A 24,045-nucleotide genomic window follows, 5' to 3' on the forward strand; every position below is an offset into this window, starting at 1 on the left:
TTTCAAGGCCCTAAAATAATAGTCATTGCTAAGACAAACCAATAACACCCTGAAATTCTTTTCCCCCTAGTCCCTCTGTATTGTCCTAAAAAACATCCTATGGATTTTAATGCTTGGGTCTTACTGGTTTACAGAAGCATTGTATATGGGATTCTTAATTTTTAGTTTTTTAATAATTTATTAGTGTTTGGGATACACTGCAAAGATCCTTATATTTCCATCTGTATAATGAGGGAGATGGTTGAAATGAAGATATCAAGGCTTGGCAGTTCTGAATGAGGTGTTAGGGCATAATCTGCATGTACAGGTAAAAACCTACCTTTTTTAAAATAGGGTGTGTGAGTGTGTGTGTGTTTAAAAAAAAACTATATATATATATATAAATTTCATATATATCTAACAGTGAATTTGTGGGAGTATGTTGTGGAGGTCTACTATTGGCCACCTGACCAGGACAATGATACTGATGAATTATAGTACAAGGAATTAGGGGACATCTCTAGATCAGCTCCCCTGGGCCTTAAGAGTGATTTTTAAGTTTCCAGACATCAACTAGGAATATCATACAACAGACACAAACAGATTCAGGGAATTTCTGAAGCATGTTGAAGGTAACCTCGGGTACAGGGACTGAAGGGCCAACTCAAAAAGGTGCCCTCTAAGATGTGCAATTTGTAAAGAGAGACTTGTGGGCAAAGTGGTGACCTCTTAATAGTGCAGGAACCAGTACTTCTAAAGCATAGGGAATCATGCAAGCAAGAAAGAAGGAGGGTCTGGCTGAGCAGGGATCTTGTTGGGCTGAAAAGGAAAGTGTACAGACCAGAGTCTGTACTGAACACTATGATAGGGAGGATGACAAAATAAAAACCATGCTGAATGATGGCAGTATGGCCAGGGCACGGTGACCAGGATGATGAAAGGCCTCGAAGGTAAGACATGCAAAGAGTGGCTGAGATCATTTGGCCAGTTCAGCCAGGAGAAGAGAAGGCTGAAGGGTGACCCCGTTGTATTTCGGCACCTTCTCGCACATTCCTCGGTGGGGAGGTGCTGATCTCTGTTGTCTGGTGTCAGGACCTGAGGGAATGGTTGAAGCTGTGTCAGGGAAGGGTTATGTTGGTTATTAGGAAAAGGTTCTTCCCCCAGAGGGTGGTTGGGCACTGGAATAAGCTCCCTGGGACAGTGGTCGTAGCCCCAAGGCTGCCAGAGTTGTGGTTTGTGTAGGATGCTCTTAGTGATCTGTTTTAGTTTAAGGTAGTCCTGCAAGCAACAGGGAGCTGAACACAATGGTACTTGTAGGTTCCTTTCAACCTGAGATAATCTATGACTCTCTGTTAAAGAACAAATGCAGCAATGATTACAGACATGGACATCTGCAGTCTTGACTAGAAACCTGATTAAAAAGTGTCTCCCAGCTGGCTACTGAGTAGCTTATATCAACTGCAAAGTTGGGTACTTTTAGTCAGTCTTTTTTCCTGCTATTCCTGTTAACCTGGTGGATGTCCTGTTTTTATCCCTTTTCCTTCTTCTCTAGCAAAAGGTGGGAGTTACAAATATCATTGTTCCACATCGCTTGCTAATGTGTCATTGCTATTGTGAACAGAAGTAGCACCATGTGTAAGTTGGCATATGCTAGAGAAAGAGTCTGGAGCAGATTTTTTAGGAGTGTTTTAACTGGCTTTAAGTTTGGTGGATGCGCTGACCATCAGCAATTGGTTCCTGATCTTCCAGGGAGACTGCTAGGAAATGCAGAAAACAAAACTTGATATAAACAAGAGTAAATTTAATAGTGTTAATCATGAAGTCTGACCTACTTTTGTGTTTACTCTTTATTTTCTCCTCATAGGCTGTCTTCAGCTTCCCGTGTTCTAAGTAGCAACTTATGATTTAATTAAAATTTAATAAAATATAGTATAGAAGAGTTAGTTAAGAACCATAGTCCATTAAACTTTTTCCATTGAATAAAATGTTAAGACAGTAACATACTAAGTACTTTTGGCTTCTCCTAGTGAGTTAATTTCTGATCAGTTATTCAGAAAATTTGTTCAAATATTTTGTGTTTAACTTCTAAAGTTGTCCTTTTAGCATTGGCAGCATTTCCATCTCTTGCCATTTTGAATGCTCACAGATCATGGAGCACATTGGATGGATAACAGAATCACAGTCAGATGAGCTTTGAAAACACCAGTAAACTTTGAACATTCAGAGTGTTCTGTTTTTCCACTCAGATGGATTTCTGTAATGCTTTGAGCACCAGTGCTTGCTGAAGAGATAGTGATGACTTTCAGAGGAGAAGTGCCTGAAGTAAGAGCAGGCTTGCAGCCCTTATTGGTACTTTCATTTGGTGACAGAACTATCAGTAACGTCAAGTTAAAAAATTGTTGCCATAATGGATTATCTTGCCTTGTCTGTATATAGTATGCATGAGCTCAAAAAACAAAAAAAGCCTCTGTATAGAAATAACCTTTCAAAGTCTGAAGTTTATGTCAGAAATACATACTGGCTCCTGACACAGAAATTAACACAAATTTTTGGTTTTGCTGCTATTTGTGACTTTTTAAACACTTAACTGTATTACAGACTTAGAGCTTTGCCATAGATGATGTTATATCATGGATACTAAAAATAGTAAGTTTCTGACTGTGACTCAGTTGAACTTCAAGCAAATTTGTAACAACTTAATCTTTACAAAATAGTTCTTTGATCATTGTCCTCTCCTGCAGCTGGAAGTACATAGAATGGATAACATGATCTTTGCTGCTGTTTGTAAGAACTCCACACTTAGGGATGTTTATTGGCCTAATACACTGTCACTATTCAGAGATGTGGAAATGCAATAGGTATTTGGCATGGCTGCTCCTGTTAAGCAGAAAGAAGGTTGCACATGGTCTATGGAACTGCAGCAGGCTGATGACTTGTAGAATAAGGAGGATGTAGCTGCTATGAGTTCATAAAATGTGAAGACAATTATTTTTATAGAATAAAGTATTAAAACCTGAGTACCTTGCCATCTCTCATATGAGAGATGTTGGTTTATTCTAACAGATTTAATGTATGATTTGTCATCTTTTGGTTTTATTCTAGAATGATTCCTCTTGGGCAAAAAAGCAAACTTGGGGCTCATTTTCAGGCTAAACAATTCTATGATTCTGAGATCATCAAGTCAAGCTGTTCCCTCAGCAGTGCCCTCATAACCTTATCCCAGGTGCCACATCCACACATCTGTTAAATCCCTCCAGGGATGGGCAGACCATCAATGATATATAACTCTTATAATAATGCATAAAGTCCATTCTTCTTGCAGTGGAGCTTGTTAATTGTATTCAGCCTGAAAATGTGAAGTGACTGTGCTTCCTTACTCACTATTGTGACTTTGCATACTGTCAGCTCAGCACATTGTAATTTTATTTTGTACGTACACAGCCCTAAGCTGAGCCTCTGCACCAGCATCTCTGGCTTCCTTTTAGTGATGGCAGCCAATGGACAGTGTAGGTCAAGGAAGGGAATTGAACGTGCAATGTTAAAGTATTTCTTCAGAGCTCAGCCCAATGCCATTGAAGAGGGAAATCTTGTTAAGGAAGTCCAGGCCACAAAGCTGTTTTCCTGCTTGAATGACTGCTCAATCCAGGAATAAATATTTCTAACATCATATAAAACTGGCTGCAATATAGTTTTTGTAAAAGCTGTGAAATTTAGTATTTACCTTTGTGCTCTTTTACTCTATTTTAAATTATATGTACAGCAAAAATGTCTTAATAGCCAGCTTTAGTCTATTTTGATGAATTTCCTATAGATTTAATAATTAGTATAAATTTAGGATCAGCTGTTCAACTATTTCAGCTTCATTTATAGTAGCCATGATTCCAGTGTCACTTTTTGTGGCCACAGCAGACTTCATCAACTTTTGCATTTTGTTTGTTAATGACAGTTAGTAAAACCAGATGGTCATAGTAGGTTTAGTGTCTGCACAGTTACTGGTGGCATTTGTGTTAACCCCTCACTACTGGATTCTGTTGCTTGAGACTGTCATGACATAGGTATTTTGGATATTCTACTTTTTTTGTTTTGTCAAACTCATTATTGTTAATGTCACTCGGCTCTTGAAATTTAACTGTGCTGGAGTTCCCTGTGGCCAGAGGTGGATGTTCCCTGCAGCTAGAGGTCAGTAATTCCAGCAGAATACACCTGGACACTGCAGAAGGTGTTCATTCCTTTGTGTGCATCTGACAGGTGAAACAGGGAGGACAAGCCCTCCATCCGTACCTTTTCACCTCCCTTAAGGTGCAACTTGGCTGCTGAGAGCTGGGAAGGATTGGAGCTGAAGGGCTCCAGAAACTCTGATCTAAGTGTTTGTTGTTCCTCAGCATACAGTGCTAGTCTCTGCCTTTTTCCTTCTGGAATCCCACTGTTGGCCCCATTTTCTCAGAGAAGCAGTTAATTCCTGGACAGTGCAAACAGCTGGGACTCTTGTACAGCCTGGGGCACTGGCTTAAGGAATTCTGCCTTGTTTAAAACAGGGATCAATCAAGAGTCCAACCCCAAACTCTAAGGATGCTCACTTCCTAAACCATCTCTATCCATCTGGATTAGAGATGTTAATTTGATTTTCTTATTTACAAGCAGCAATTTTGTTGTTTTGATCCATGATAGCACCAGAATTGTTGGTGTTATGTTCCAGGACAGACCCAGGACTGTTTGCAGAAGTAGGTTAGTCATACTGGAGAGTAACTTGCATTGTTTTTGGATGATGAGGAAGGGCGATCTCACTGGAAGATCACATTATGTTAATTGCTTAAAATGCGAGCGTTTCTTTCCCTTTTCTGTCTGCATAGAGGGAAAAAAATGCAGTAAAGTGGGAATTCAAGCATTTAAATGGTTAAGCAAAATGGCTCAAGATATTTTCATAGTAATCTAAAACTGCCCCTTATTACTTATTAAAACTTTCCCTTTTATCAACAGGGAAAGACCCTCTTGATAAAAAAAATTTAAAAAAATTAGTGCAAACTTTAATCCAGCTTCTGTGAGGAAGATGTTAAGTATCCAGCCCTGGGAAGAATCTAATGACCACACATTTATTCAGTGCGTGGGGACAGTGCTGATTCCCAGCATCTCTGTATGGTTTCACAATCTCCTGATGGCCTCTGAGCTGCAGGAGCTGACTGGAGTGTGCTGTTATCCCTGTCCACTGTGGGACACTAAAGCTCTTGCATCTCAAAAATGATACTTAAATTCTTAAATTGCTCTTAAACTCTTAATAATGCAGCATGGGTTATGTTCAGCTGAAGGATGGTGCAATCTTAGCTTGCTGTGAAGCTGATTGAATCTATGATTACATTCATTCTTTAATTCTCCTGAGGGATACTGCTTCTTGGTTTTGTAATGAAAGGAATTTTTAAAAATATATTCTCTTGACGCTGTTTCCTATGGTTCTTGGATTTATTTATTAATCACTTGGTGAGTTATTGAGGATGCATTCTGGCATGCACCTGTTTGTCCTTTTAAGTGCTTCATGTTCATACATTACATTATTCTGGAAAGGAGAATAAATGGCTGTCTTTCTGAAAAGAGATTTCTAATTGATTATAGATGAAACTGGTAATGCTCCTTACACTTAAGTTGCTTTACTTTTGTTAGAACCCATTTTCACTTTCTCGTAACTGTGCTAGACTTCATCTTCTTGGGCTGAATGTCTGCACGCTGAGATCATAACCTTCTGACAAAAATCTAACTAGATAAGTAATTAGGTTTTCTCTAATATAATCAGAGATTTTAACTGAGCATGCCGTTTTCCTCTTAGAACTTGATGTTTTGCTGAGCTGTTGTCCTGAGATAAAGAATACATCATATTTTTCAGCATTTTGGAGTAATTTTTAAAATCCACATTATAGGGACTTCAGAAATGCAAACCAAGTACCAAGATTAGGAAAAACCAAAATAGTATCCTTGAACCTAAATGGATGAAAGGCAAGAATCAGAAAGAGCAAGGCTTCTGTATTGCTGACTCTTAGTTATGGTCTTGCTGTTCATAAACCTGAGTTCCAACCTGGAGAACTGGATTCAGTATTAATAATTTTAGAAGAAACCCTTAAAATTAAAAAAAAAAAAAACAAACCCAAACAAAAAAACCACTTCAGTCAAACTTTTGGCAATGAATCGTGTTTGTTTTGTTTTGGATGTCAGCAAAGGTGAGATGTGCTGAGCAGTCTGCAGCTGCCATGGAAATCAGCTGAAGCTGTGCCTTGGATACTAACAGCACTATGAAAGTGCAAAGTACAACTGTGCTTCATCTTAAAACATAGGCATAGGAGGTCAGCACTTACTGCTAAAACAATTCTGAGATAATAGGGGCAATAAATAGAACCACTGTAATTATCAGCATCACTCTGTGCCTTCCAAACCTGTGCTGTATTTATAAAGTCTTTGACATTTAATTTCTTCTGTCAGTTTAAACATGTGGTATTTACATTGCTAGCCTCTTTGAGTGTGAATTAGGAAATATATGGAAAAACTTAAAAAGTACTTGTGAAACAAACTAAGCCAAATGTTGGCAGCATCTCAGTGCATCTTGCGTGACTGTGTCACTGAGATCATGGGAAGGTTTAAAGAGATGCTTATGTGCAAATGTATTTGGATGGTCTAAATAGTCAATAATTTTTTTTAAGTGAAACAGATCTGAATTTCTTTTTTGCGTCGTACCCATTCCATGTGATTATGTTGTTGTTTGCAGGTCTTACTGACTTTGTCCTGAAAAAGGGAGTCTCACCTGCTCTTCTTAAAAAAATCTTTGCAAGTAGCCATAGAGCTTTCAGCAGCAAGAGTCCTCAGTACATTCTGTTGCTAGATGAATATCTTAAAAATCATGAATGCATGGATATCTCAAAAATTATTTTGCTTTTTTCACTTTCTGGGAGGCTTTCTGAAGCATGCAATTTATGCCTTTTTCTTTTCTTTTTCTTAAAAAATAGTAATTTAAGGAAGAGGAAGGGAGCAAGGAAAGCCCACTATGGTTTTGCACAATTACAGTAATGTTCTGATGTGACAAACTGGTGGAATCTTCCAACCCTTTAGGTGTTTTGGAACTTAACCATTCAGCTCATCTATGTGTGAAACTTCAGATTTGAATATTTATTTTGAAAGGCACACAGATCTTGTTGGGGAAAGTGTGGTTGGTGGGTGTTTTTTATAACAGTTCACTTCTTACTTTTGGAGTGAAGACATGGGTCCATTAACTGCAAGTGCTTATGGTTAAGTGATAGGCCCTTGCAAGCCCAACATTGAGAGCCTTCAATACAGTGATCAGTTGTAATAGGCACAGCTATTTCTGATGAGATATGAGTTGTCTAGGTATCATGATTTGCATCTTTATAAACCAGGGTATTCTGATAAATGCATTAGTCTGAAATTTTCAAAAGCTCCAGAGCCATTTTCACTCATAATGCTTTAATTGATTTCAAAGTCTTGATGGCAAGAGTAACCAAACTCCGATTGCTCTGACAATATTTCTGTGCAACACCTGTGGATATACTGCATTGAAACATGTATTAGGTTAATTTTCCTGTCCCAAATCCCAAGGAGTTTTGCACTTTTCCAAAATGAGTACACAAAATTGCACCCTGACATTAAAATGAGCATTCACTCTAAATTGAAAAGCCGTGTCTCTCAGAATTCATCTCCACTGGCCTCCATCATTAAATTAGTAGTGTCACTTATTTAAATGTTGCTCATATTTCACATATTAGGATGAGAAATCACAAACCCTGTGCTGCCAGCTGCCTGTGCTGCCTCATCTCTGTGGAACAGCCTGAGCAGTCATCATGCTGTCATGCCATGTAGATCATGTGTATAATTAGGTTTAGGCTTTTTTTAATCTGATGGTGGTTCCTGTGTTCTCCAGATGCACTTGGCCTCCTTTCTGGGTTTCTATGTATGGAAATATATATATGTAGACAAGTAACACATTTACAGCACACTCCACTGCTTGACTCAGCCTGGCTTCCAGCCAGCCAAATTTCAGAGAAATTGGACATTTTGGAGACATTGGAACTTCACGTAAATGCAGACATGGACATTAAGGTGAATGGCTGCCTCTGTATCAAACCTCAGCTCCTCATTCCCACCCTGAGCAGCATCCTGCCTCAGCCAGCAAATGTCCCTGTGTCCATGTGTGCAACAATCACCCATCCAGGCTGGATGGGTGTTTACCTGATGTCACTGTGGCAGTCACGTAGCCACTCCTGAGGCTGTGCCTCTCTCTGGCATGAATTACACTTGGTGGAGCTGCAATTCCCACAGCAGTCCAGCCCTGAGCATCAGAAGTTGAAACAAGCATCCTGCTGTTGCAATTTTCCTTATGTCTCCTGCAGCCCTGAAGAACCCAGTGAGGATTTATATCTTTTAAACCTCTCTCTATTCCTGAATTTCCACATTGTTCCTAATGTTCTTTAGACAAAGAGGGACAAACTGGGACCTCGGCTGATGAATAAATCATCTCCCTGTGCCCATCCAGAGACAGCATCAGAGCACAGCAGAACTTAAGGGTATATTTGTACCTTCCACTGTGGCTAAAAATATCTAAGTTGATTTCAAATAATCTAGTGTGTTCAGGCAGTGTTCCTGGCATGGTACTCGGTCAGAACCTAGGTGGCTTTGAGAGGAGTTGGCTCTGAGAGGCATCACTGGTGGTGTGGCTGCGTGTTCTTGCCACTCCAGGCAGCTCACGTGTCCCTCTGCGGGCCCCATCGCTGGGTGTGCTGCCCTTGCTCACACCTTGTCACTTGGGCACAAAGCTCAGTGTTGACTACATGCTGTTTTACCCCAGCTCTCACTGAGGCTGTGAGGCTACTAACTCTGGGCTTGTTTGAAGCATAAAGAGATGCAGGCAAGATCATAATCTCCCCGAATTTTTCAACAGCTGTGAAACTGCAGCTCCATAATCTTTGTCAAATATCTTTGCCTACACTCAGGTAACAGGAGAGTTAGGCTACCTGGCCAGGTTTCCTTAAAGTGTTTGAAGAGGGGCTGTACAACCTGAATTCCCAGTGAAACATTCAAGTTTGTATCATTCAGTGTCTTGTCCAAGCTATAAAAGCTTATATGTATGTCCTCACAGCTGGGCTGATTCTCAACATAGGTGAAAGTTTCAGATCTGAGAGTTTATTACCACTAAAAAAGGAGCGATCTCACCCCTCCTTACACTTTTATCACTTAGTGTTAGCAGCAGCACTCTGATACCACTGCTTAATCCAATGGAAAAATATCCACCAAAAACCCTCTCCCACCCCATGTCCAAAAGTTCCACCCTAACCTGGGGATTCTTTTGCTCTTAGTCATATGAACCATCACAGAAGTTTTCAGCATCACATGGAGTTGAAAGAGAGGTGCAGGGCTGCAAAGCAAGAGGGAGAAAGAGAAAGGTAGATAAAGACAAGTGAAAGGGCCTGGAGTCTCCACTTCCAGGAGCAGTGAAGTTTGAAGGACAGACTTGAAGTGCTTTCCCATGGAATCAGTTGCCTGTGCTTCTGATGCTGTGCCTTGCAGAAGTAGTTCACATTGCAACGCTTCATTTCCCTGTATTTTTAATATAATTTACTCCTGCCCCTGGTTTTCTTTTTGATTTTTTTGACATTTCTAGGAAGAAATCCTAATCTGTGAGGTTGGTGAAGCCCTGGCACAGGTTACCCAGAGAAGCTGTGGCTTTCCCATCCCTGGCAGTGTCCAAGGCCAGGTTGGATGGAGCTTGGAGCAACCTGGGACAGTGGAAGGTGTCCCTGCCATGGCAGGGGTTGGGATGCAATGGGCTTGAAGGTTCTTTCCAACCCAAACCATTCCATGATTCTGTGATTTCAATGGGAGAAAAGAGCAGGCAGAGAAAGTCGGTGTAAAGCAGGTTCTAAGAAGAACTCTAAGAAGAATCTACTTCTCTCTGCCAGGGAGGAAGCCAGCTTATAGTAGTGCCTGTAGTTGGCTGTTAGATACAGACTGCATGCACATGTGTATTTAGGATATGGACAAGCAAATTCCCAAAGAGTTTACAGTTTTTCTGTTGAACTGTGACATAAATAGCTTACTTCTCAAATAAGTATGTCTGTGTGAGTATATAAATACATTGTTTTACGTGAGCCAGATTGTGGCCTCGTTTGCATTGCTGTTACCAGAACAGCTTTTCTGTATTGTTCTACAAATGGCATCCAAAATACTTTGTGGTAACTCAGTATTGAGGAAGGTATTTTCTTCCTTCATATAGTTATTTTTACATGTATGTATGTATATACATACACACACACCCCTGCATGTCTGTGATTTATCAACTGACAGATGAGGATTGCCATAGGTATTACTAAAATAATGTATGATTTCTTATTAGAGAAATTATTTAGAATGACAAATCCTTGGATGCAAGATCAGGCTCACACTAACCATGTGTACATCCATGGAAACAAAATTGTCTTAAACATAAATGCCGCAGTCGTGTTTCCTGCTGAGTTTGTCAGAGGAGGGATTTTGCTTTAAATGCTTTATCAAGAGTCAGAATTGGCCTTTGATTACTCTTTGCTTCCAGATTAAATAGGGAATGGATGCTTTACTCCAATACAGATCAAGTCCCTTGAAAAGCCTCCTTTAAAGTAGAATTTTAACAGTGGTTGTCAGAGAATTCTTCTGAGCACTTGACCATGCTATAATTATTACTTGGAAATTTTCAAATTTTCTGTCATTATCCTACTATTTGACATCAGAAACTGCTGCACAGACGGTTCTACTGTGAAACTAATACCTCTCATTGTTAGGTACCACACACCACCTGGCCTGCACACAGCAAGAAATACAAATTTGTGTGTTAAAAATGCTGCAGGAGCCAAATTCGCTGTGTAGGAGCTCATTCCAGTGCTGAGTACATAACATGTCCTTTTACCATTTGTGAATGGTACACATGTTCTTCAGGTTAGAATATGGCTTATCATGTTAACTGGGGAAGTGATTCCAGAGATGAAGCTGCAAAAACACATCAAGGAACTTCTCCCACAGTCTAATTCTTTTTATAACTATTTATTGTTATAAAAAATTCTTTCAGTTAGTAGTATTGAAACGGTAAGGACTTTAAAACATTCAAGAAATTTTCTGGGTTTGATTTATGTAGGCTCAATATTAGCAAATGTTCAAAAAATGTTTCTGTATAATTTTATTGGAAAATATAATCTGTAATGGGTTCACATTAAAGCATTTTAAAAAGAAATTCCTCGAATATTTCTTTGGTTTCTCTCCAGAGGGATCTGAGAAACTCCAAGGACCAATTTTTCTTTCTCCACATTTCAAACCGTGAAAAAAACCTGGTTTGAAATAATGTATGTTACAAATGCTGTAACATACCATCCCTCAGAGGTGCCAGAGCTGTTTTGAGCATCCTTGAAATCTTGGGAGAATCCTGTAGTCTGTTGAGGCATGGACTTTACAGCCATTTGTTCTGTCAAATTCCATGCCTTGAAGGGTGCAGTGGAAGCACCGATTCCCCTTTGAGGGGCTGCTCACAGCCCAGCTGCAGGGAGTGGAGGGGTTTTAGGGGAGAAACCTCTTGGCACCAGGGTAGCTGTGCTCCCAGCCACGGTGTCTGCAGGTATTTTGGACAATCTTTAAGGTCCTTTCCTACCCAAGCCTTTCTATGATCCTGTTCCAGCACAGATCTGCTCTGGGAGAGAAGGGTTGCACCAGTAATGCTATGAATGTGATACATAAAGTTTATTATTTACTAATCAGTTCTGTAATTCTCATGTCATCCAGTAATTTTCCCTAGCTCGGTGTAAGCTATTTGCATTCTTCAGATCCCACAGTCTGTGAAAGTGCAAAATGAAAAATACACCATGGGTAAATTTTTGTAGTCACCAAGTTGTATATTAATTGTACTTTTTCACCAAGAAGAATAGTTACACATTTTAAGACCTTTCTCAATTTTACATGTTTTTACCCACAACTATTTCGGACATTTTTGCACCTGACATTTCCAACAAAAGCAAACAGAAGGGAGAAAGAACTCAACATGTCGTTCATTGCAATATCTTTTTGGGTTTGGGTTTGTGGTTTTTTTTCAGTTTTAGGGTATTCAGAATAACTGTGGTTGCTGTTGTATTGAGGTGGAAGGGATATCTTATGACAGGAGTCCAGGAGGGAGAAGTGAGCCCAAGATGTGTCTGAACTTTGGGCTTACACTTCTTGGTTAATTTTTTCAAAGCAGATTAATTCCTGAGCTATATAAACCAGGCAGCATCATGCAGATCACTGGTTTTGAGGGGTGACGAGGCGTTTAGCTCACTGGTGGACATCATACTTCTTATTTTCTGAAATTAATTTGTTTGGGAATGAATGTGAAGAGATGGTTAGACTGATGACATGATTTCAGGGTTAGGCCACTGAACTCCTGAGGACCCAGATGCACCCTATCAGTTGTGTCTGCAGAGAAGATAAGAGGCTGCACTTACGTTTGACAGTGCTGCGTGACTCCTGGAACCCGGCCGACTCTGAACCCCAGCCCAGGGCTTCACACTCGTGCTCGTCCCCTTGCCCATGCCTGGCACTGGTGCTTGCGCCCGCTCTGCTCCGCTCTGCCAGCCAGCACATCCTCCAGAGCCCCACGCTGCGCTTGCGCCCGTCCTCCAGCGTTTGGTACACCCAGTTGGGGGTAAAGGCAGCCGCGTTGTTAAGGATGAGTGAGACCAGAGCTACCAACACAGCTGTGGCTACCAGTTTCTGGACAGTCATATCTGACTGTCAGCTTGCTGCCAGACTCTAATTTCAGACAACACGAGGTCCCAGTCAGCTGCAGCACATTGAAGTTGGGCTGGGAACAGGCGGCTGCGCTAGATGTTACAGGGCGCTAGAGGACATCACCGTTCATTCTTGAAGTCAATTCCTGAGGGATTTCTCACCAAGGAAATAAGAATTTTGTGAGGTAGATAGGAGAATTCCATAAAATAAGAACACAAAGAAGCTTTGTTATGTCCTTCCCAGCGCTGACTTATCCGCCTTCTTGCACTTTGATGAGTAATGCCAGTCTCGTGGTGAACTGGATGACAGGGAGGTCCATTCCGTGTTGGATGGGGTGAATCCAGTCAGAATCCAGTCTCGGGGCAGGAGAGCCTGAACTGAGGTGGGGCAGAGGTGGGATGGGACGGTCCCTGTAGCCTGCCGAACGCCGGGTCCTCCAAGCCAAGCAGTGCTGCTCCAAAAGCCTAGGTTTGGGTGCAAACTTCAGAATATCCTGCAAACGGTGACAGATACCATCATCTCAAAGTGAAGCCGAGCCAGAAGGGAATGCAGGCATCCCAAACGTGATCTGCAAGTCCGAAGTATCTCGAGGCGGTTGCTCTGCCCTGTCCCTCTCCGAAGAGCCGAGCTGTGAGTGCCGGGACGAGAACAGCCACTGCGGTGAGGAAAAGGCCCCCCCACCTCCGCACCAAGAGGAAATGGCTGTTTTTGTGGCTCGTTTTGGTGAGCCTCAGGGCGTAGTCGACTGCAAAAAAAAGAGAGCCACTGCCACGGCAGTCAAACATTAACAGGATGCGTTTCCTGAAAGGAAAAGACTATGGAGACTTCTGAAGTTGTCCCTCCTCCCCTCGGAGAGCCCCCTCCCTGCCTCACGCCTCCTCCCCTCCCCGCTGCCCCCAGCAGGACTGCCGGGACCCGCAGCGTCTCGGAGAGCCCGGGGAGCGCAGCAGAGCTCCTCAAGAAAAGGAAAGAAGGAAATCCCAGCGTCAGCCCTCGGGGTATCAGCTCTGTGGAAGCGGATCGAGGAGAGGGATTTTGAAATACCTTTTACTAGAAGCAAAACAATATTGGGGTTCGCTGCTGGACAGCGCGACGAAAGCGCTGCGGGGGTGCCCTGATGTCCGCGTCCTCTCTGCACCGCGGGAGGGACCGTGGCAGATAAATAGGAAGTGTAAAACCTCAGATTCTCAGCCCGGTAACAACCCAGTTTGGGGGTGTCTGCAAAGGCAGCGGGCAGGTGTTGGGCTGTGAGTGAGGCTGGGAGTCGTGGCGAGCCCGCGTCCCGGCGTGGAGAGCCACAGGGACGCTGCCCGCCCCGCTCGGTGCCCAGGGCGTGAAAACCCTGCTCCGTGTGCTTGGTGGGATGTCCCTGCTGACAGCCCTGTGGGAATAGACTGCCACAGGGCAAGCGGCTTCTCTCCACAGGCAGGTGCTTCTCTGATAAACCCGTTAAAGAGAGTTGCTGAGGGTGTTCCAAAGTGTCCTTGAACCTGGATGTTTCCAGAGCGGTCTGCCCAGACTGGCGCTCCAGGCGGCTCTTTGCTGCTCCCATCAGCTGCCTCGGCCGCGCCGGGAGGAGGACAGGGATTCTGGTGGGCACTACCCTGCAGCCGGGTGGCACTGCCAGGGGTTATGCCCCTGCTGAGCTGAGCCTGGCACAGTTCTTCAGGCTTCGCAAATACCGCACGAGTGTGGCATTGCCTTGTACGCACTGAACTGAAGGCACAACATGCGGTCAGCACTGAGACCTGGCACAGACCTGCCTCGCTGGGCACTGCCACACCCGAGGGGCTGGCACGGGAGTTCACATCCCGCTAATCAATACATTAGGTTACAAACTGATTTCATTTCATAGCGGCTCCATCTTACCAAGACAAGAGACTTTGCCCCTAACCAACCAATCTGCCCTGACCCGATACACAGAAAGAAACTGGTCTGAAATTTTTTGCAAGACAACCTTTTCTTTTCAAGACTTGTTGGTGAGAGAAGGGGCGGAAATTCCAAAAAAGCTGATATACTCCTATAATTAGTTTTCAGCTGCTGAAGTTCAATGTACTAACCTGGCTATGAACTCAACTCTCCTCCATGTGCTCTGATAATTTTTAATCTTTTAAACAAATTAAGTTTTAAGTACTTTGAGCATCTTCATCCCTTGAGAGCACTGTAGCATCTTTGGTTTCTCTTTTTCCCTGTGATTGGTCATGTTCCTGTACATTTCTGGTTTTAGAACTTCCAGTATAAGCACAGCAGTGTCTGCCATTCTTCAAATAAATTTCCTTCCAGCAATGACTGTCTTTGCATATTTTAAACCCCTTGGATTACTTGTTATTATGATTCTGTGTTTATTATAAGCCAGGCATTCAGCAGCAAGGCAGATGATGTTTACATGCAGATAATGCCAGGACAGATTTACCTTTAGGGAAATGTCACACACCTGCTTCTGCCTCCCCCCATTTGATTTTTGTGCAGATAATGCCAGGACAGATTTACCTTTAGGGAAATGTCACACCCTGCTTCTGCCTCCCCCCATTTGATGAAATTTCAGTGTGTATTTTCAGGAGGGTCCAAGCTTCCTTCTCATGTAACGTTAAAAACAACAGCAATTATATTTTACAAAGGCTGAACAAATCAGTCTAGTCATAGAATCAAAAGGGTTGGAAAAGATCAAGTCCAACCACTGCCCTAGCCACAGACCCATGTCCCCAAGTGCCACATCCACTCAGCTTTTAAATCCTTCCAGGGATGGGGACTCCACCACTGCCTTGGGCAGCTGTGCCAGTGCCCAACCACTCTTTCCATGAAGGAATTTTCCCTAATATCCAATTTAAACAGTATGGGAATCCTGATCCTTAGTAAAACACTGCCTTAGTGAATGCTTCTTTGCAGACAAACAGGCAGCAGGATGTGCACTTTGCAGCACTCACGGCATTCTGTGGGCACGGGGTTGGTGTCATACAACCCACATGGAGCAATCTCTTGGTGTTGGTTTTCTGAGGGTAAGTGGAACAAAGCTATGTATTCAATGGGATATTATAGATACATTCTGTGAAGCTGCTTTATCAAATGGAAGAGTTTTTAGGAGTAGCCTCATCAGCTTTCAGTGTTTGGATCATACATGAAAAATGCCTGACTTTAGAGTAGCTCATATAATATCATGAACACTATCAAGAGTCTCATTGAACTGTTACAACTTTTCATCTATTGCTTAGTTCCTTCTTGTCTTTTAGCCCCATGGAAAGTTATAATGAGGATCCCATAAATGCATTTTATTTTAAAAGCATCAAACCTAATTTAACTACATCAGCTAAAAACCTCATTTTCTGAAAACCTTAGAGTTTTCCAGTCTAGTGGAAGATATCCCTGCCCATGGCAGGAGTGGAATAAGATGGATTTTAATGTCTCTTCCTACCCAAACTATTCTGTGGTTTTGTGATTATCTATAATATAACATTATAGAATGCAATATTAATTTGTTATATATAATGTGTATATTATAGAGTCCAGTTCAACAAAGTGCGGCCCACATTGAAAAGCGATTTTTTTTTATCCTGATCAATGTTCATTTTCCAAATAGAGCCCATTAAATAGAGGGAGAAAAGGTTTTTCAGTGAGATGCTTCAGACATAAATTTTCAGTACTTCTAAATAATATTCCATTTTTTCTTTAAACTTTAGTACTTTAGGCAATGAAAAATATATGGGAACAGAACGGTTCGTGAGGACTGTGGATGCTGTAAACACAGTTCCACAGAAAAACAGATGTGAAAGGTCAGATACAAAGCAAGGAAACTTAGATCAAATATGTGATTTGTGTCCACTCTTAAGAGGCATCAACATTTGCTTCCCAAATCCCTGGCACTGTGGATGTGGCCTGGAGCCTGGGAGCACAGGATGCAGCAGTGGATCCCTGTGCCTGGTAGGGGGCTTGGGGCTCCCAGGCTGCTTGGGATGCCTTTCCATGGCTCTGCTCCCACTGCTGCTGTGCCTGGGCTTCCTTAAATTTCCAGCTTTGGCTGATGAAGTACAGATGTGAGAGGCTTTGGGGGGTGGCGGGGGTGAAAGGAGGAGGAGGGGAAGAACAGGAAATTCCTGGAGTCACAGCTGGGGGCAGGGAAAAATATTACTTGGCATTTTTATATGGACAGCAGGGCCAGGCCTGGAAAGTAGAGTTGCTGCTTTTCCCTGGGATTTAACTGAGCCTGTTCTGCACCTCCTGTTTTTTGTTCCTTCACCAGACCCACATCCATCTGCCCACATTTCTGAAGGGCAGCAAAACCAGAGTTGGTGCAGGAGGTGTGTGCCTGCCTGCCAGGGAGGTTGTGCATCTCGTGGCTGAGGTTGGTCTTCGTGAAACACAGAGAGAAAAGGAAGTGGATTGTGGGTGCTGCCAGGATCCCCTGCCCTTCCCTACCCTTTCCTCTCCGTGTACCTTACCAGAGCACTGTCCCTCTTGTGAAAGATGTGTCTCCTGGAAAGAACCAATGTCTGCTGCAGGTCCATGGGGACCATGGCTGTTGCTCTGCCCTATGCAGCTGCTAACCAAACCGAGTGGGGTATGGCAACTGCTCTGGGCAGAGCAAGGGTTCCTTAGGTAAAACACTCCTTCAGGTGTTTCTGCTGGGTAGAAGCAGGAGAAGGGATGGTCAGAGGGAGTCAGTGGTCTCACCTCCCATGGGTTCTTGTGCTGGTGAGCTGCTCTGATCATGTCTCTCAGAATCTTCGAATCATGGAACAGTTTGGGATGGACCTTAAGGACCATCTAACACCAACTCTCTGCCATGGGCAGGGACACCTTTCTTTACTGTCCCTCTTATCTCTTGCTGTGGTCTCCGTGCTGGGTGAGTGCACGTAAGCTGTGCTCTGCTGTGAACACTCCCAAATTCAGTGTCTTGGGTGAAGTTTGAGCCTAGTGGGCTCATCCCCTGCCCAGCCAGGGTGGGAGAAGGCAGTGCCTGCCAGAATAAAACCAACTGCAGAGCACATGGACTGCACATGTTTCTCCATCTGTGTTTGTTGCTGCCTGCAGCATACCCATGGCTCAAGACTCTCAGGTTCATTTTGCAAATGGTTTGAAGTGTAGGAGAAAAAGGTGGGATGGCAGAACTCCAGCTCCTCAGGGTAGAGGTGCCTGGGTGCCTGCGTGGCCCACAGGCAGGTGTAGCAGGGGCAAGAGCTCCCAAAGAGGAGTCCTAGGGGCAGCAGCTCCTGCTGAATTTTGACACTGGCAGGAATTGTTGCCATCCAGGAAAGCCTAAAACAGCTGAGAGATAATGAGCAACATCTCCTGAATCCTGCTATGACTCTCTGCATGCCGTTATCTTTTAACTTTTTTCTTTAAAATACACTGTGTAGTCTGTTTTCTCTCAAAAGTTTCCACTCCCTGTAGTCTAAATAAGAATCTCATCCACTTGCCTATTTGAGCCCATGAACTCTCATCTTCCTGCATGGAGGGAATTGAGAGCTGTCAGAGCTCCAAAAAAGAAAGACTTTGATTTCCTTTCAGAAACTCGCTGTTAGTCAGCTTGACAAAGCCCAGCACAGACGTGTGTTCCTTCACCCTAATCCAGCTGGCTGTTGGCAGCTTCTTCTGGCACACTGCAGAGCTTGGGAAATGTACTTCTCTTCAAGTGCTGTGAAGCACAGCTGTGCCCAGATGCAGCCTTGAGCAGCTTTTCCTAAGGACAGAACTCACATGGCTGTGTTGGTCGAAACCAGGTGAACATAACTAACATCATGTTGATCGTGTCAATGTTGTTTAAAGCTGTTTTTCCTACTTTTCCCAAATATGGATACAGATAGTGTCTGGAATAAAAGAGAAAGCTGTTTCAACTTTTCAGAAATTAGGAAGGTTACATCTGCTGACACAAGGTAGCATTTTTGTATTGAGTGGTGATGGTTTCTGCCAGGCCCTTCCAGGTCTGAAATTACCATGCTTTATTTCAAGGTTCCTTTTGGCTCCTCAGCTTGGACACGTGGGAGAAGAGCATGAGGAGGCTATGTTTGAATACCACTCAGCTGTAAGAAAGGTGGCACTCAGATGTGCATTTTTGCTTTTCTAAACCAGAAACACTTCTGATCTTTCTAAAATGTCCTTGATTTATCACGTCCATTCCTTTTTTATTTTCTCTATGCCGTTTGTCTCAGTGAAGTCCGTAGTACTTATGTTGATTAATACCTGAAACCTTCATGAGTTACGCTTCAAGTAAAAGATGCTCTAATTCTTGAGTAAATTATGCAAAGAATTTTTCCTGTGCCTTTTCTTAGTGTATGTGTTGAAGAGCACGTCGTGGTTCACCTGTTGCATTGCTTCCCAGTTAGTCACTTTCTCCTGTGTATGCAGGCCTTTCGTACAACCACTGGAAACAGAAAAACATTTTAATCATAGGAAAACTGGAAGGGAATTTGGTGGCAGGTCATAAAATGTCTTTCTGTTCTACAATTTTCTTCTTTTTTCCTTGTTTTTAAAATGTAGATCTTTACTTTGTGCTATGTTGGTGCCTGAGAACTGCACAGACTGACCTCTGCTGAGGGTGACATTGGAAAAACCCTTATTTTGAATGCTCATGGTTTTTATTAGTCAAACATACTGCATGAAATTTTGAAGAGTCTCAAAAGTGAATAGAATCTGTGAGAATATTTGCTTGTCCCACTCTGCGATGGTCGGTTCTGTTGTGCTCCTTCTCCTGAGCAATTCTGCCAGCCATTCCAGCCGGGAGCATGGTCCTCAGCCCGTCCTGCCCTGCCTGGGCAGGGGACTTTGCAGTGTTAACTCCAAGCTCATAGCCCTGAGTTCTTGTTCCGAGCATCAAAAAGCTTTTCTTTTTGTCCATTTTATGCAAGTTTTAAATTAGAACGTGGTTGCTTGGTAATTTTTCTACACATTATTCCCTATTACTGAGTAGAACAATTGGGCTCCCAATAGTTGTTCAGTATTTAAACTACTCCAGGCTGCAACAGGAGATTTCCAGTGAGGTTAAGACTTTTTTCATAATTTTAATTTTGATTTCTGAACATCAGTGTGGGAGTTGTGACTGTCTATAGGTTGCAGCTACAGCAGGATGGGCACATGATAAATGTTTATGTACATGCAAACATAGAATCATGAACTGGTTTGGGTTGGAAGGAACCTTCAAGACCATCTAGTTCTACCCACCCCTGCTTTGGGCAGGGATGCCCACTATTCCCAGGTTGCTCCAAGTCCCATCCAACCTGGCCGTGAACACTTCCATAGATGGAGCAGCCACAGCTGCTCTGGGCAACCTGTTCCAGGGCCTCCCCACCCTCACTGGGAAGAATTTCTTCCATTCTCAATCTCCCCTTCTGCAGCTTAAAGCCATTCCCCCTTGTCCTGTTCCTCCAGGCCCTCATCCCAGCTCCCTCTCCAGCTCTCCTGGAGCTCCTTCAGGCACTCAAGGTGCTCTTAAGTTCTCCTCAGAGCCTTCTCTTCTCCAGGCTGAACATCCCCAGCTCTCTTACCCTGTCTCCAGAGCAGATGTGTAACTGCTGTTGTTTAGACATTGGTGTCAATCAGAGTGCACAATATTTCTTTAAGGTTGGGGTCATTTAGCTCAAGAACTGACCTTTGTGTGTGAGCCGGCTTCTGTTTGTCTTCAGTCTTCACACAGCTGCTGGAGTCTCTGTTACAGTCACCCCATTCCCAAGGTACAGATGGGGAGATTTCCAGTGAGAGGAAACACTTTCACACTCTCCCTCCTCACACCTCACTTGCCTTCCAGGTGACACCATAACAGCTCTCCTCTTTTTTCCTGTTTTCTGCAGTGAGGCTGTCTGGGAGAACATGGCTCGCATGTGTGTGAAGACTCAGAGGCTCGATGTTGCCAAAATTTGCCTGGGGCACATGGGTCATGCAAGAGGAGCCAAGGCACTGCGGGAGGCTGAGCAAGAGCCAGAGCAGAAGGCCAGGGTGGCTGTGCTGGCCATCCAGCTGGGCATGCTGGTAAATCCCACAGCCAAGCTGTGAATGGTTTATATCAGACTCTGAAAAATTACTGAGTGAAAGAAACTGCTGACTAAAGGAGACATCTTTTAAAGATTGTTTTATGTTTGAAACATTTAACAAAAAGATGCCTTCTTGGGGCATAAGCCTCTTCCAAGCTTAATCATTCTAGGTCTCACTGGATTTAAAAAAGCCTGTATTTTATTATAGTTAAAATGTTTCAACAAACATGTTTTAAGCTCTGATATGCAACACAAGTTCTATTTTTAAATTATTTGTTTCTAGAGTGAAAGGCTAGAGCTGTGTGCTGTCACAGAGTGAGGGCTGACCTGAGGTTGTTGAAAGAGTTTAAGGAAAATAGACTTTTCCTGTGGAGCTGGAGAGCTCTGGTCAGTCACATTCATCGCCTGTGCTGTCCCAGGGATGCCTAGTCACACAGATTTCTATCCTGACTTCTCCCACTGTGTGAGCAGGAACTTGGCTGGATCCAGCTCAACTAGAGGACAAGATCTAGCTGTTGCCCCATCTGGAGCCCAGAGTGGCAGCAAATACAGCCCAAAGTGGACCTTGTGTCTCACGTCTGCCTTCATTCCCCTTGACTGCCAATGGAAGTGAGATCGAAGCTGGGTTTGAGACCAGAACTCTCATATGGATTGAAAACTGGTGCTAGTTAGAGGGGAATCAGTATTCCACTAATTTAATACCTTCAGCAATGATCCATAAGAAAGCCAGAAATTTTTAGTTTGGAAAGCGTAAGAGATCCAGGCATATGATCCATCAGAGGGAAAAACTGGAAAAGAATTTATGAAATAACCCACAGACTATAGGAAATACTGAATTAGATAAAAAAATAGCAAGGTGCTATGACAGCAAAAATCAGTTTGGGGCCATGTTTGAGGAGATGCCAAATCCTGGGGCCTGGATTTGGTAACTCCTGTCTGTGTATTCAGGGCAGCTACAGCTGGAATGATGACCTCCAGCTTTTAAGTATCTCATTACAGAAAAGATAGCTGATGAACTGGAAAGGGTTCAGACAAAATCAATGCAAATTTCTCAGCTCTTGGAAAGATTTCACAGAAAAGGAAGTCTTGAAAATGGCCAAATCATTAGAATTTGGTTTGAAAAGGTATTTAGCAATCTGTAGTTACTTAATCAGTATGAGAGAGAAAAAGACAGAGAGTAACTATTCTGAGTTAAAGGTAAGGAAAAAAGGAAAATTCAAATGAAATGTTTGTAAAGGCTTCCTGGCAGAGAAAACTCTGAGGCTGAAAAGTGTCAGTGCTTCTTCTCTTGGATATTTAGATCTGTTTCGAGAGGTGGAAAGGAACTACAGCAAAATAAATGCAGTTCAACTGCTTTTTTCCATCTTGTACAGAGTCTTAGGGCAGGCATCTTCCTTTTCCACTTTCTGTGCTTTTTTTAATTTGAAACAATAAGAGACAGAAAGCATTTTTCTGTCTTGGACAGATAATCTCAATTTACTAAATATAGTGTTCAACTGGACAGCAGTTGGGTGGAGCAGGAAAATGCTCCTTCCACAGGAGTTAGAACCTCTCAGAGAATAAAAATAATAGTTCCAAATTTGCTCACCCTTGCGTCAGCACTGGCAAAACCCTCCAGTTCTAATTCTGCAATAAATGACTAACATGTATTCCCAGGAATGGAGCTCAGTTGTCCACAAACAGCATTGCTACCTCTGAGATCTGCTGGGAGGCCATAGGGGTTCCCTCGCTTGCAACACCTTAATTCTCAAATCCTGAGTGTCAGGATCTTCTCTTAAGCCTCACCGCTGGGTGGGCAGCATGATCAGTAGCTGTACCCCCACCTAAGCATGTCTCCATTTTTGGTGATTCACACTCCTCATGACAGCATTTCATCATTGATGCCTTGCTTGTGTCACTCCCCTCCCTCCCAGGCAATCCTGTACAATAAATGTCAGGATCAGAGTGCTTTCCTTATTTTTATGTAGCCATCCTGTTTCCCAATAACATGCTATCGCAGGCCACATATATTTAGTTGGTCAAACCCTCTGACTGAATGATTGTTGCTTTAATTGCATCGCAAGCCCCGCACTAATAAACTGCTCCAAGGAGTGCCTGGTGCGACTGACACGCAGCGTGGTCGGGGCTGACGGAGATTTTGGGTGTTCCTCTCCCAGGAGGACGCAGAGCGGCTGTACAAGGATTGTAAACGGTATGACCTCTTGAACAAGTTCTACCAGGCCTCCAACCAGTGGCAGAAAGCCATCGAAACGGCCGAGGCTCACGACCGCGTTCACCTGCGCACCACCCACTACAACTACGCGAAGCACCTGGAGGCAACCGGGCAGCAGAACCTGGCGCTCACCCAGTAAGCACCAGCTGGGTGTAGCTGAGGGACTGGGAGCCTCTTTCTCCTGCGAAGATGGGTGAAGGAGGATGTTTGACGATGACCAGTAAAAATTAATTAAGGTCTTTTCCTGTTTCTGGTGCCTTCTATCTCACAGAGTGAGAGCATTCCCAGTGAAAGCTCCCAGCACCCGCCCATGCAAATAATGCGTAGTGTCTTAAAAGTCAAGAGTCTGTTTGGGCCAGTAGTGAAAACCCACTCATATCCAGTCCTGTGTTTGTCTCTGGAAGACCACTGCCATCTTTTCCTCCCTTTTCCATGAAAAAAACAATTATTTGCTTTTCCCGAGAGTCCCAGACACAACTGGGACTGCTGCAGCAGAATTTAGTTTTATTTGGTTGCTTCTGGTGGCTGATCCTCTACAGTGACTGCCAAGTCCCATGAGAAGTTAGTCTTGTATTTCTTGTTTGAGATCTTGTTTTTATATGAGTTTTCCAATATGAAAGTTCCCATCATCATTATCATCATCATCCAATAAGGTCAATTCTGTTCAGAATCAAAGCAGAACCTGCTGTGCTCAGGCAGACCCACTGATGGCCATGGTGGGCAGTGGGGTTAGGAGATGTGGGTGCTGGGGAAGGGCAGTGACCTCTCAGCAGTGGCAGAGGCTGATATTGCAGTGGGTGCTACAATGTGGAGCCTGGGCCATTTGTGACCTGTCCAGCCAGGTGTGCTTGATGCTTGGGGAACTTTCTGGAATACTTATTTGGGCCATCATTGGCACTTTTAAAGTATTTTGTGTGCTGTGAAGATCACACCTCCCTCATTCCAAGTGCCTGGCAGTACCATTGAACTTTTAATTTTTGGTGGTGCTGGTGGACTGCAACTGGTCTTACAGTGAACTTATTTACACAGCTGAAGCAGTTGTTGCCAGTGTTGTCTGTTGATGGCTGGCAAACAAGATTAAATAGATGTTTTACACATAGAGAGCTAATAAAGAGGCTGTTATTT

The 24,045-nt window shown here is 43.3% G+C and overlaps 2 protein-coding genes across 2 annotated transcripts in view; one reads left to right on the top strand and one right to left on the bottom strand.

Moving 5' to 3' along the window:
* Nucleotides 1-13,592, bottom strand: part of TMEM204 (transmembrane protein 204) — a 28,008-nt gene extending 14,416 nt beyond the window's left edge. Inside the window, exon 1 of the mRNA XM_041408611.1 lies at nt 12,465-13,592. Coding sequence (XP_041264545.1) covers nt 12,465-12,744 — 280 coding nt within the window. The 5' untranslated portion in view covers nt 12,745-13,592. The remainder of the gene's footprint in view (nt 1-12,464) is intronic.
* IFT140 (intraflagellar transport 140) overlaps nt 1-24,045 on the top strand; it is an 86,101-nt gene that overhangs the window by 56,817 nt on the left and 5,239 nt on the right. Inside the window, exons 20-21 of the mRNA XM_041408555.1 lie at nt 20,529-20,706; nt 22,865-23,055. Coding sequence (XP_041264489.1) covers nt 20,529-20,706; nt 22,865-23,055 — 369 coding nt within the window. The remainder of the gene's footprint in view (nt 1-20,528; nt 20,707-22,864; nt 23,056-24,045) is intronic.

This window comes from Onychostruthus taczanowskii, unplaced genomic scaffold (genome assembly GCF_017590055.1).
Source record: "Onychostruthus taczanowskii isolate IOZ18803 unplaced genomic scaffold, ASM1759005v1 scaffold10, whole genome shotgun sequence".
Taxonomy (NCBI): domain Eukaryota; kingdom Metazoa; phylum Chordata; class Aves; order Passeriformes; family Passeridae; genus Onychostruthus; species Onychostruthus taczanowskii.